Raw genomic sequence first — 13,326 nt, 5'->3', positions numbered from 1 at the left:
TTTAGATTTTTTTTTAGGTTTTTTGGTGTGTGTGTGTGTGGGGGGGGGGGTTTAGGTTTTTTTTAGGTTTTTGGGGGGTGAGGGGTTAGGTTTTTTGGGGTTTTTTTGTGAGGTATAGTTTTTTTTTCTTTTTTTTTTTTTTTGCCGTGGGGTGGGGTGGGGTGGGGGGGTGGGTGTTTAGGTTTTTGGTGGTGATTAGAGCCGGCAAACATAACCCGAAACATCATTTACGGGTAGGTTTGGGTCATTTTTTTCAACCTCCGGGTTCCTTTGGGTACGGCAGAAGTAAAAGACGGGTCAAGGTGGATCTCTAACAAATTCTTAATCTAGAAGAGTGGGTCAGAATGGGTTGGGGCATCTAACATAACGGGTCAGAACGGGTCAAGCAGCTAACACAACGGGTTCTTCATTATTCATATTGAAGATTAAAGAGAAACATGTTGTAGACTTGTAGCTAGTGTACAGTAAGCCTCCTTCAGCTACCGTCTTGGTCGTCAACCCATCGGGTTCATCTACCGCCGTCGGCCACCGCCGTCGGCCACCGCCTTCGTCTACCGCCGTTAGCCACCGCCTTCGTCCCTTCGTCGACCATCGCCCTCTCCCACGTCCACCGCCTTCGTCTTGAGAGTCAATACAGTCACAAAATTGATTCTCACATATTTTGAACCAATCGCCAACAAAAATTTACACAACTCATTTTGGTTCTTCACAATTTCTATGTGTGAGAGAAAGAGAGAGGAGGGAGAAGACTAAAGAGAAAACTGGTAAGTCTAAAATTATACGGTGGGTACAAAACATTGGGACATTCAATTTGCTTCTTTTTATTAATTTTTTATTAATTTTTTATTAATTAAATATTCAATATGTTTTTGCAGCCTTTTGACTTTTATGTTGAATAATCAAACATTACACAAACACTGTTAGAAATTACAACTCACACACATGTATATTAATTTAAAAAAAAACATTTTTTTAATCAACCCGACATGACCCGAAACCCGTTACGACCCGAACCCGTTCCGACCCGAACCCGTTTTGACCCGAACCCATTTTGACCCGAACCAAAACAACCCTTTTTTTTAATTGACCCGTCTCGACCCGAACCCGTTTCGACCCATGACCCGACCCGACCCGATCCGACCCGTTTGCCAGGTCTAGTGGTGATGTAGTGGATTTAGTTTTAGGTTATTGGACACTTGTCACTCTATAAATCTTTTTTACACTTCTTACAGTTAGAAGCATTTGTAGAATAACTTGACCCGTTAAGCTATATGGTGAAGGTGATAACTCAGTTGGTGTGCTAAATTCGGATAACAAAATTAAATTTTGTAGTTAGTGGCAATTAGGAAAAAAAACATAGAGGGATTAGTTCTGCCAAGTAATAAAAGTTGAGTCAAAAAGGGGCTAAATTCTCCATTTGGTCAAAATTATGCCTGTGAGGGTGGGGTGTGTGAAGAAAAAACAACGGGAGTATATCAAGACCAAGTGAAGATGTTGAATTCGAGGGTGAAAATCATGAGTTTAAGTCACGTTTCATCCATAGAAGTAGAACAAAGAAGATCACTTGGTAAGCAATTCTACACTCTAAAACCCTAGCAAATCTTAAATAGAAGTGGGTTTTGTTGATGAAGGTTTTTGTATGCATGTTAGCGGTTTTGAAGTTTTTATTCTATCTACACATGAAATCCTAGTTTCTATGGTTTAAACCTGATCAATAAAGTTGTTGTAGCTATCATGTCAAATCATTGCTCGTATCATTAAATGTAGAATGGGTCAAAGTGTAGAAGGTGATGAATTAAGGATTTAACCTAATTTAAAACAATTTGGGGCTTTTGATCATTGTTATAAATCATATCTGATACGTAAAACATGTTGAAATGATTCAATATTGATGTTTGTAAAGATGAATTAGCATGCCAATAAAGATGAATTAGTATGCACACCAGGTGTTTGATAAAACACCACAATGAATAAATTTATGGGAATTGAGCAATCTGATACTAAATACCTGATGAATCTTTATCAAGTATCCAAATGAATGGGAATTTGATAATTACTTGTGTAGAGCCTTGCATATGTATGAAGAAATGGTAATGATCATGTTGGTGTGTTTTAAAAATTCATGTGGCGATTCTAAATGGCATGATCATAATCCATAATTCCATATAAGCTAAAAGTTGTATGTTGAATTGCAAGTTGCTAGATATCATGAAGCTTGGAAGCCAACAGGTTGGTAGAGCAATTCAAGTTTTGGTAATCCTACAGGCAAAGGCAAGTGATTCTTACACCTTGCATGAATATGTTTGTGTATATGAGTAGACACAATTCTAGTCCTATGGTGGACGTTGGTGTAGATCTAGGAGTATGTCTAGAGTGTTTGTGAGTTAGACGCTCTAAAAAACATGTAGGCGGATACTGTTTGTTTGGTACTAAATGTCAAAGAACTTCTTGTGGTTATTATTGTCATCTATATTTTGGTACAAAATGTCAAAATGCTTCTTGTGGTTATTATTGTCATGTATTTTTGATTGGGCACATCGAAAAACTTGTTTCATTGCCTTGGAAATTATATGATACAATTTTCTTGTATCTCTTTGATAGGAAGTAAATGACTGAACCAACGTTAGTTGGTGTCTATGAGGATGATAATGTGGCCCTAGAGTACAACAGTAACAATGTCAAGAAAGCAAAGCTCAATTTAACGCTAGCTGTAGTCCTTGATGATCCTGTGCTTGCAGGTGTGCCAAAGAAGCCAACTCTACCAGATGTTGACGCCCTGATCAGCTTGGAACTCAGTAGTGCTATGCGTGTTTCTGTAATTAAATTAGACAACACATCTTTTGGTATGTGATTAATGATTATGCTTGCTTAGTTTCTTATTCTGCTTAGCATGTCATTAGTGATCGTTGGTTTCTTGTGTTGGACACAAATGTTGCAGTGATGAATTCAGCAACAGTCAAGGATTTGAAACTAGCTGTCAAGAAAAAGGTCAATGAAATGGAGCAGTGAAAGATGGGTCATCGCCACATTTCTTGGTATATGCTTTTTTCTGTTACCTAGTTGTTTTTCATGTCTACTCAAGTTGTATTCTTGATTAAGCTTAGACATTTGAAATGATGAAACAGCAGGTTGCATGCACACAGTGGTGTCCATGATTTTTTCTGTGGGTTCACCTTTTTTCGATGGTCTATTTTTTCACAATCAAACTTTAGGGGTTGTTTGTTTACCTCTTAATGAGGCTCTTAATGGTTTAGACCTCTTACTGGTTCAACACTTAATGGTTCAGACTGTTTGTTTCACGAGCAGATGTCTGAATGGTTCAGACATTTGCCTCTGAATGGTTAAGATTTATACAGAGTCTGAATGATTAAGACCTCTAATCTTAATTGGTCAGACATTTGCCTCTGAATGGTTAAGCATTATGCAGGCTCTTAATGGTTCAGACCTCTTACTGGTTCAACACTTAACCATTCAGATGTTGCCAAACAGCCCCTAAAACTTTTGTATCGGGTCTGTCAAATTTCTCACAACCAAACTTTAAAATTATCGTGAGGGAAAAGTGGGTCATATCTAAACTGGTCAGGTGAAAAAATACACTAAATCGTACCAAGAAGATGGAAAGAAATGGACCTCTCCGATTACATTTTTGTATATAGTAATCTAAAGCTTCTGTTGCATCTTTAAGATATATGCACTTGATGGTTTTACTCTTCAAAGTCCACATTTGTACAATAAGGCACAAACAATGATCTAAATAAATAACTAAGTTTAATAGGTGACTTTTAAGAAGGAATAACGTTAAAGTAACTGTTTTCTTTATCTACAGTATATCCCACTAGTTAAACCACAATACAACACAACACATAGTTACAACTAAACCAAAGAAACATAAATATCACATATGTTAATGCCCAGGTTCAGGGCCATTATTGAATCCAAATAGTGCAAAATATAGTGTCTTAAAGTAATGTGTATTCAATCTTTTATTAAACTCATTTTTTGAATTTAATAAATAATTAATGTATCTACAACGATTAATAAACAGTTTTTTAAATAGTTATATGAGTTAAATGCCATTTTAGTCCTTGTAGTTTGGGCCATTTTACCAGTTTAGTCCAAAGGTTTGAAACGTTGTCATTTTAGTCCACTGGGTTAACTCCATCCCTTTATTCTGTTAACCAGAAGGACATTTCGGTCATTTTATATATAATTATGTTAACTAGAATGGCAATTCGACCGTATAAAATGATCGAATTACCTTTTTAGCTAACATAAAAAATGGACGCAGTTAACCCAGTGGATTAAAATGGCAACTTTTGAAACTATTTGGACTAAAATGGCAATGTTTCAAACCTTTGGACTAAACTAGCAAAATGGCTCAAACCACATAGACTAAAATGACATTTAACTCTAGTTATATAATTTCTTTTAAATAAACAAGTTAAAACGTTGTAAACATTTGTTTTCATTTTTAGCTATTTTTTTTTTGCAAATTTGTTTGTTATCAATCAAATCCAACCTGAACTGACCTGCTTTAATATATTGTGTTTGAAATTGCTACCTATATTCCTATAAAAACGCCCGCTTGCGGTATGCGCTTATAATGTATATATGTGTGGGCGCTTGGGGGGAAAAGTGAAAGTGCACTAATTTTAACGTTATTTTACTAATTTCGTGAAAATAACATTAAAAGAGGTGGATGGTTAATCATGCATCATGTGGTGGCGTTGATAACCGAAAGACAAGGGAGTACATGCACTAATCGGCCTTTGTCTTAGGGGATACGGAGTGGGCGGCAAACCATGAGCGGCAAATGGTTTGCTGAGCGGGAACACCACCGCCGACCCATTTTGCCGCTCGGTGAAGATGGTGATTCGGTGATGGGTTGCCGATGCGGGGTGAGGGAGAGTAGGAGAGAGAGAGGGGGTGTATGGGGCGGGGTCCATGCCATCTCAATCAATCACACCTTTTTCCTTTTTTTTAAATAGTTTACCAATTCATGAAGTGTCTAACCATTGCCAACACTTTTAAGCATAGTTTAAACACTTTTCATTGAATGACATGGCACACTCTCATTGGTTGATTTTGAAGTTTACCACTTTCAAGTGTCTAACCACTCCCTACACCCTTAGTTGCTGAATGTTATGTGCCTTATGTCCAAGGCTTGATGCAAAACTACTATCGAGCAAGGGGTCTCACTGGAAGCAGCCTCTCTATTCCTATGGGGTAGAGCCTCTAGGTTAGCTTTGCTATGATGATGATGATGATTGATGATGATGATGATGATGATGATGATTGATTGATTGATGATGATGATGATTGATGATGATTGATTGATTGATGATGATTGATTGATGATGATTGATGATGATTGATGATGATGGATGATGATGGATCATGGATGATGATGATGATGATGATGATGATGATCATCATGATCATGACATGATCACTGATGAGGATGAGGATGAGGATGAGGATGAGGATGAGGAGGAGGAGGAGGAGGAGGAGGAGGAGGATGAGGATGAGGATGAGGATGACGATGACGATGACGATGACGATGATGATTCCTATAAAACTAGTTATGATTTTGTTGTTTAGTCTTGACTAGGTACCATGAACTACTTGCTATTTCTCATGTATTTTTGTGGATATTATACCTTCTCGTTAATTATTTTTTTAATATACCTTGCTATTTCCCATGAACTACTTGCTATTTCCCAGTGATATATATTTTTGGAAATTTCTGAAGAAAAATAGGCATTTTGCGTTTTAGAGCTTCCATCTGTTGGTTGTGGTTTCAGGAAGCATGCGTCGCGAAATTTCTCTCTCATACCACAATGAAAAGCTTCTAAATGATGCTGCAGTTCTTCAAGATCTTGGTGTACCTCCAAAAGCTACGCAACCATCTCAAAGACAACACACATCTCGTCATCGTGAGTGCCGACACTCTTCGTGTGAACGAAATACAGGTCATAAGGCAAGGATTGCGACCCCACTCATCTGTTGTGATGGGTAAGAATTTTTTCATGGGGCGCTCACTCGAGATCCATGCCCCATCAGCCAGAAAACCTGCTTTTGTTGGCACAATTCTTCATATTAACGGTAAAGTTGGGTTGGTCTTGACCGCTTGTGACCCAGAGGAAGTGAGTGAAACGGTTGGGGGATATAAATTGCAGCCGCTGGTGTGTTCCTCATATTGACGGTGATTGACGTCTGTTTGGATATCAGACCTCTGCTTTAGTGATTTCCGGTGTAATGAGTGTGGGTTGACATCGTTGTACCCATTAATACCTAATAAAAAACTGTTGATATTATTGTTTTAACATTACAGTTAAATGCAACTTTAGGACATTACAGTCCTGTACTCAGTACTCCTGTTACATTTGACCCATTAGAACTTGGATGTTACGGTTTCCTCTTTATTCATCTGTTCTTGATATTTAGCTTCTGCATCTTTGGGCCTTTCACCATTGAACGGTTTTGGGCCTGAACAATTCAAGATTTCTTTTTTTAGCCTAAGCCCTAAGGCCTAAGATATCACACCTTTCACAAAATCAGTAAAAGGTACATAAAGCCTATAATCTTAGATATTCTGGGTGTGGGCGTTTGTAGGTGCACAAAAAACCGGCTCGGTATTTGAAACCGGTTTATAAACCAATCCGTAACAGATAGTTAGTTAAACCTATGTCAATCTAGTCTGATCCGCCAATTTGAAATCGGTTTGAGGATATCTCCATTGAAGCTGGTTTGCTCACTAAATGAAGCAGATTTTTGGAATAAGATGATTAATGGATGCTTAAGAGTGTGAATAAGATGATTGATGGATGCTTAAGAGTGTTTGTGTATTAAATTACTATAATACCTAGCAAGAATCAGAGATTGGTTCTCTGTATAACTAGTTCTATACCCGTCCGGTGGACGGGTTTATTAATGTTATAATACAATTAAAATGTGTGGGATAGTTAGATAAGATATAATTTGAAAGCTTTTATTGTTTATGAAGATTAACACAAGAAATAGCAACATTAACTTTTATAACTCTATAATACACCAATAGAAAGGTAAACAAAATCTAAACATAAATACAAAGGTGTAATAAAATCATTAGACTAGTGGGTATGGTTTGGCTCATCCCCACGGGGATGAGCCTCCACGTAGGCGCCACGTAGACGGCTCGTGGGGGATGAGCCAAATGAGGGATGGAGGGGGATGGAGGATGGGGCCCCACCTCATTATTTTATAATTTTCTATTGTTTAATTTAATAACCAAGGTAATAAAAAGTTTATAAAATTTAAAAAACACCACATCAAACAACATAAATAATTTCATTCCATAAAAAAAAAAAAATTACATTCCCTAAAAAAAAAAGAAACCGAAAAAAAAAAAATTACATTTCCTAAAAAATAAAAAAGAAACCGAAAATAAAAAATAAAAAAAATTACGTTTCCTAATGCCTACGACGTCCATTTTTTTTTCACCTCTTCCTTCATCCTCCGATAAACCTCACGTTCATCCTCCGGAACCGAGTCGAGATCCAACCGCATAATCCTAAAATCTTCCGCTCGAGCATAGTCGGACGACACGGTTTTCTTGTGACTATACTTTTCGGTCGCGAACTCTTTGAACGAACGGAATTCGTTTATCAAGTCGTCCATTTTTGACGATGCCTTCTCGCCTCTTCCTCCACTCGAGCCGCCACCTCCACTCGAGCCGGACACTTTTCGCTTTGCGGCCGCTTCTTTTTTTGCTTTGTCCCTCCCGGTGGGACGTTCCGACTCGTGAATGGGCAACGCATCCTCGTCATCTTCCGGGTCGTCGTTTATGTCAATTTGACATCGAGCGGTGGAGCCTCCCGCACTATAGCTTCCGGACTCGGAAGTTTTAGTGCGTTTGGCCGTTGCGACCTCATTTGGAACCGGCTTCCATTTTTGATCTTTCCTTACAACGTTCCATGCTCGGAAGTGCGGGAAAGGCGTTGGATTTTGGGAGTCCCACTTGGCGATAGCAAGGTTAAGAATATCTTGCTCGTTACTCCCGCTTGGAGGATTAAGGTAAATTTGGTTATAAATCGCGTTAAAGTTGTTGATGACCTTGATCATTTTACGCCACTTGCCCGAGACGGCTTCGACATCACGAGCCTCCCCATGCTCCATAATCGCGTTAAACCTATCCGTTGTCTTCTTCCAAAAACTACTACCCGTTTGGTTGTTTCCTAAAATTTTAAAAATAGTGCATTAGTAAAAAAAAAATTAAATTTTATAAAAAAAATAGAAACCGAAAAAAAAAAAATTATACCGACTATCGGGCAATTAGAGGCCTTAGTAAACGCCATAGCTAGCGCCTCCTCTTCTACTTTCGTCCATTGCCTCGCCTTTGCTCTCGGTTTTTGCGCGGTTTCGGGTTCAACCATCTTTCCCTTACCTTTCTTTTTTTTGCGCGTGAGCTCTTGCGGTGGTGATTCGGGGACGACTTCTTCATCATCATCTTCAAGTTGAACCGGGGGTTGCGATTGGGATTGTAGTTGTTCAAACGTGTTGCGTTGCATGATTTGTTGGAGCGCTTGATATTGTTGAACTTGTTGTAGTTGAGACATTTGTGAGAAGGCGTTGGGTGTTTGTTGGAAACCCGAAAACGGAAATGGCGAAGCCCCCCACGAAGGATCCATAGTCGGAGTGTAAGCGGGACTAGAAAAAAAATTAGGTTGGTTCGGATTTGGATTATTCGGGTTGGGGTTGTTCGGGTTGGGGTTGTTTGGGTTGAATGGATTCATGTTTGGGAGAGAATGGTATAAAAAATATAGAGTTTTTTTATAAAAAAGGATGAGAAATGGAGAAGAATGGGAGTAGAATGAGAGAAATTGGTTTAAAAAAGGTGTGGGATTATGGTATTTATTTAAAAGGAAATTGATTTTTTTTTTTATTAAACTAGCCGTTTAATAACGGTCGGATTTTTTGAATGAGGCTCGGCCCACCCGGCTGTGGGTGGCCGATGTTGATGGAAGCCGGACCAGGGGGGCGGTGTGGGGGTCCGGCGCCGGGCCAAGCCGGGCCAAGCCGGCCCCCATACCCACTAGTCTTAGTGAGCTATACGAAGAAAGATGCATATAACGAAAATACAAACACCAAGGAACAAATGATAATGTGTGAAGGTAACTAAAATAGTTCAAAAGTGTTTCAACATGGACATGTACTTTATGAGCAACCGAACATTTTAGTATCATATGTCTGATGCATGTTTGGTTAATACACGATCGTACTGAAATCCGTTAAGCATAAAACATTCTCCAAGAGTAAAATATATGTGTAAGTAACACTGTGACACGTTTAATTTAAATTATAACATACATTCTAGCCGTATTCATGCGAGAATTATGCTTTTAAGATTTAAAATGATACAAACACGTGTCACCTTAGAAAAAAAACCAGATTTTATGTATATGAACGAAATTTCAATAGGAATTTTTTTTGAATAAACGTACTTTTCATTGGTGGAGGTATAATACAATGAGGGGTATTACGGGCTATGGCTCAACCCGGTTTTCATAGTGTAATTTTTTTCCCATATTTATATAAAAGATACTCTTGAATAAATACGGGGATACCCCTAAAAAATATGATACTTTAATTTATTAAAATTCCAAATTTTTATAAGTCCAAACCTTTTATAACACCAAACTTGTATAATAACTAAGTCCAAATTAAATATAATATAATCAAAGGCATTCAATTGATAAACATAGCCCAAGCCTAAAACAATTTTTTTATTGTCATTTTTTTTATTATTGCATAGTAAAAAAAAATTAAAAAAAAAAAACCTTTTTGTTTTAGGAGGCTTGTTGTTGGTCTAAAGACTATTAGGGTAAGCGGGGCACCTTCGGTGACCCCATGCGGGGACTCCTTTCACCGTGCGGGTACACCGCCACCAACAAAGGTTTACTGTGCGGTGAGTGTTTGGAGCGGTAAGTGGTCACCGCTTGAGAGAGAGGAGAGAGAGAGAGGGGGTGATTGGTTGTTAATGTGGGTCTACCCTTTTTCCACCAATCATTATTTTTTCTTCTTTTTTTATAAAAAAATAATTGTGTGAGTGGAGTGATGCCAACGTTTGAGTGCAAAATGAGGACTTAAGAAGGGAGTAGACGTGACACATGCTGATTGGGTGTGTGTAAAAGAGGGGACTCCCCTAAGAAAGGAGTGCCCCTCTCACCCTTGCTGCTGCTGGGCTTTGTGGATCTTATCAAATTCTCAAGCGAGGGTTCCAGCATAAAGAGTAATAAAATGATAGCTGTACAGATTTTTTTTTTCCAAAACTTCCGGATCGTTCAACTCCCGTCTTCTTCGTTATTTGTTTAGGGTTTCATATCATATTGAGATGAATTGTTACAATCAGTCGATTAAACCAGAGATCATCATTTTCATTGATTCACTGTTCAGTTTTTGTTTTGTATTTCAGAAGAGTTTTGTCTTCTTGCACGATTGATTTGGGTTAATAAAGTTGGTTTGGGGCAAATCTGTGCAGATCTTGTATCTGTGACAGGTGTATATCGTCTGACAACTTAAATCCTCTCTTGTAGCGTCAATTCTAGATCAAAGTCCACTCCAGCACCGCGGTGAATCAAGGTGGTTCTAGATTCATCTCTTAATTTGTCCAGATCTTCACTTGAATGACCAATTCGGTGAATCAAGGTTTTGCATTTTCTAAGCTTTATGTTGAACCATTTTGGAGATGTTGCTAATTTGATAAAGGCACACGAATCACAAAAGTTGTTGTTGTTGTTTTTTTTTTTTTTTTTTTTTTTTATTTTTTTTTTGCAGTTTAAAGAGGAAGGGGGCTAGCTGAATGAGCAAATTAGGTAAGTTGTGTTAGTAACTAATCTACCAAGTTTTAGTTAACAATAAGTGTTCATTTGTTGTTTTCTCTGTTTGTAATTTCTTGTTACTTAATGAAGGTGTGAACATATGATAGATATTTGTAAATATTCGAATACGAGAATTTAAAATGGCTACTAATCTGTAATGAAGGTATTAACACATGGGAGGTTTTTCTTCAGAAAATTCAAAATGGCTATGAAGGTATTCTTCAATGATAGTGTTTCCTTCCGTTTATTAATATGGCATTTTGGTCTTCTAATCTTAATATTTATCAGAAGATGGAGTCTACTCTTATGGCTTTAAGTCGAGGTTAGTAAGTTCTTTGTAGCACCTACCAAACACTTTATCTTGTTATTAATACTTTCAAGTCTTTCATGTGTTAATCCTAGTGTCTTGTTAAATAATTTCATTTACACAACATGAAAAGAGATCTTACAAAATAAGAAACAGGAAAACAATGATAAAAGTTACCTTTTTTTGCTCAATTGAAACAACTTATTTAAATAACACAAATTAAGAGTTAAGTGGAAAGTATTATACCCACTAACTTAATGAACTAAATTTTTTTTTGAAAGGTAACTTAATGAACTAAATAATCCGAAGAAAAACTTGTGTAAAAATGTATAAAAGACAAACTATCCTTTATATTAAAGCCATCAATAAAACAAATTGCCCCTTTTATAAACAAAACAATATGAAACTTGTGTAAAAATATAAAAAAGGCATTATATTTTTTGAAAACCACTAAAAAACAAATTACCATTTTCTAAAAAAACAATATGTAAACCTGTGTAAATATCTAAAAAGCGAAATTACCACAGTCGCATGCTTTGACATCATCTTCTGATCTTGTTTAAATAAAAAATAGAATATATATATATATATATATATAAATATTTAGTTACGTCTTTAAAGATCAAATTGTAAACCGAAAAAAAAAGTACATGACTTGAGTTCACCTTCAATTTATCATGTTCGGCATCGTCTTCTAGTCTTGTTTAAATCAAGAACAGAAAATTTAATCTTTATATTACACCTTTAAAGATGAGATTGTAAATTGAAAGAAAGAAAGTATGTAACTTGAGTTTGCATTTGGTTCATCATGTTTCGACATCATCTTCTAATCTTGTTTACATCAAAATTAAAAAGTTTGAACTTTGAATTCCAGCGTTAAGTATGATATTGTAAACTGATGAAAGAAAATACATGAATTGGGTTCACCTTTGGTTCATCATGCTTCGTTGTCTCTTCTCATCCTGTTTACATAAAAGTAGAAAATTTGAACTTTTTAAATACAGGTTTAAAGATGAGATTGTAAACTAAGCACCTGTACACTAAATAAAAGAAAGTACATGAACATACCTTCGGTTCACCATGCTTCACCATCATCTTCTTGTCCTTTTTGCATCAAATAACAAAAGTTTTAATTTGTTGTTACAGTTTCAAAGCTGAAAGTGTAATATGATGGAAGGAAAGTACCTTGGCCGACTGATTTGTGTTTTTTTGATGATGATCTTCTATTTAGACAGTAGGGGTAATATTTTTTTACCCCTCATGACTCTTTATATACATGATAATATGACCCACTACCCTATTTTTATGGAGCCAAGTTAAAAAATCATGGGACAGTTTTACCATTTTTTGGCGCCTTCAAAGTTCAAAAATACGTGTTATTATAAATGGTAAAACATTTATATGCCAAATTTTTATTATGTTTAATCAAGTGTTAAAATAGTAATTTGTAAATTCAAAACAAATTAACATTAAATGTTTAAATTATGTTTTTATGTTTTTTATTTTTTCCATTTTTTACATGTTTTATTAACATTTTTATGTTATTTGTTTTTCTCAGGCTTTAAAGCTTACATTTGTTCCAAGAGTTGACTATTTATTCCAGATTGTAATTATAACATGATTTTTTATGCTTCTTCTTTTTGTTTATGGTTATGAAATATTACTTTTAATTTAAATTATGTATGTAGAACCGATTGTAACTGCAACATGGAGGTTTGTAACTGCAACATGGAGCTTATTTGAAATTTGTAAGTTTTATAGTAATTAGATCGTGGCCCTGAATATTAGTCCAAAAAGTCAATATCTTACCTTCTAACTGCCTTCTAGAAGGAATTTTCTATTTTAAATGGCTGAGATTTGATCCTAGCTTCATCCTACGGTTGAGATTGCTTTATGTTCCCATTGACTTTAATGGGAACATAAGAATATGTAATTTCTTTTATCACTAATTGAACAATAATTGTTGCATACCCCTTTTTCGATTGCTTTGCGGTCTTCATCATTGCTGCTCTTTTACTTCTTTTGTCACCTGTATTCTATTTTGTGTATTGCAATATTTCTACTTGTATAAAACACACCCATGGTACAAGTATATTATTACACAACAGAGTATTGAAAAGAAAATTTAACATTTCTACAAATATTATCAGTTATAAAAAT

General features: G+C 36.3%; 1 protein-coding gene and 1 non-coding gene across 3 annotated transcripts; one reads left to right on the top strand and one right to left on the bottom strand.

Moving 5' to 3' along the window:
* Positions 1–1,417: 1,417 nt before the first annotated feature.
* On the top strand, positions 1,418–6,383 carry LOC110872187. Of its 2 annotated transcripts, none has more exons than XR_002554252.2 (4): positions 1,418–1,567; positions 2,602–2,843; positions 2,939–3,035; positions 5,805–6,383. It is a non-coding gene; the product is annotated as an uncharacterized LOC110872187 (transcript). The 2 variants fall into 2 exon arrangements; XR_004864730.1 differs by having other exon boundaries at positions 1,422–1,567; positions 2,739–2,843.
* Positions 6,384–7,387: 1,004 nt separating this feature from the next.
* On the bottom strand, positions 7,388–9,079 carry LOC110872186. The gene is made up of 2 exons (XM_022120977.2): positions 8,300–9,079; positions 7,388–8,216 (listed from the first exon to the last, which is right to left on the bottom strand). The coding sequence occupies exons 1-2, from the start codon at positions 8,772–8,774 to the stop codon at positions 7,459–7,461; spliced, it is 1,233 nt and encodes a 410-aa protein (XP_021976669.1). The 5' UTR covers positions 8,775–9,079; the 3' UTR covers positions 7,388–7,458.
* Between the last annotated feature and the right edge of the window lie 4,247 nt (positions 9,080–13,326).

This window comes from Helianthus annuus, chromosome 8 (genome assembly GCF_002127325.2).
Source record: "Helianthus annuus cultivar XRQ/B chromosome 8, HanXRQr2.0-SUNRISE, whole genome shotgun sequence".
Lineage (NCBI taxonomy): Eukaryota > Viridiplantae > Streptophyta > Magnoliopsida > Asterales > Asteraceae > Helianthus > Helianthus annuus.
Note: the sequence above shows the minus strand (reverse complement) of the source record. Positions and strands in the feature narration are given on the sequence as shown.

Coding starts and splice junctions, on each gene's coding strand:
- LOC110872186 (XM_022120977.2), bottom strand. CDS start 8,774: ATGAATCCATTCAACCCAAACAACCCCAACCCGAACAACCCCAACCCG. Junction 8,217..8,299: donor CTCTAATTGCCCGATAGTCG/GTATAATTTTTT, acceptor TTAAAATTTTAG/GAAACAACCAAACGGGTAGT.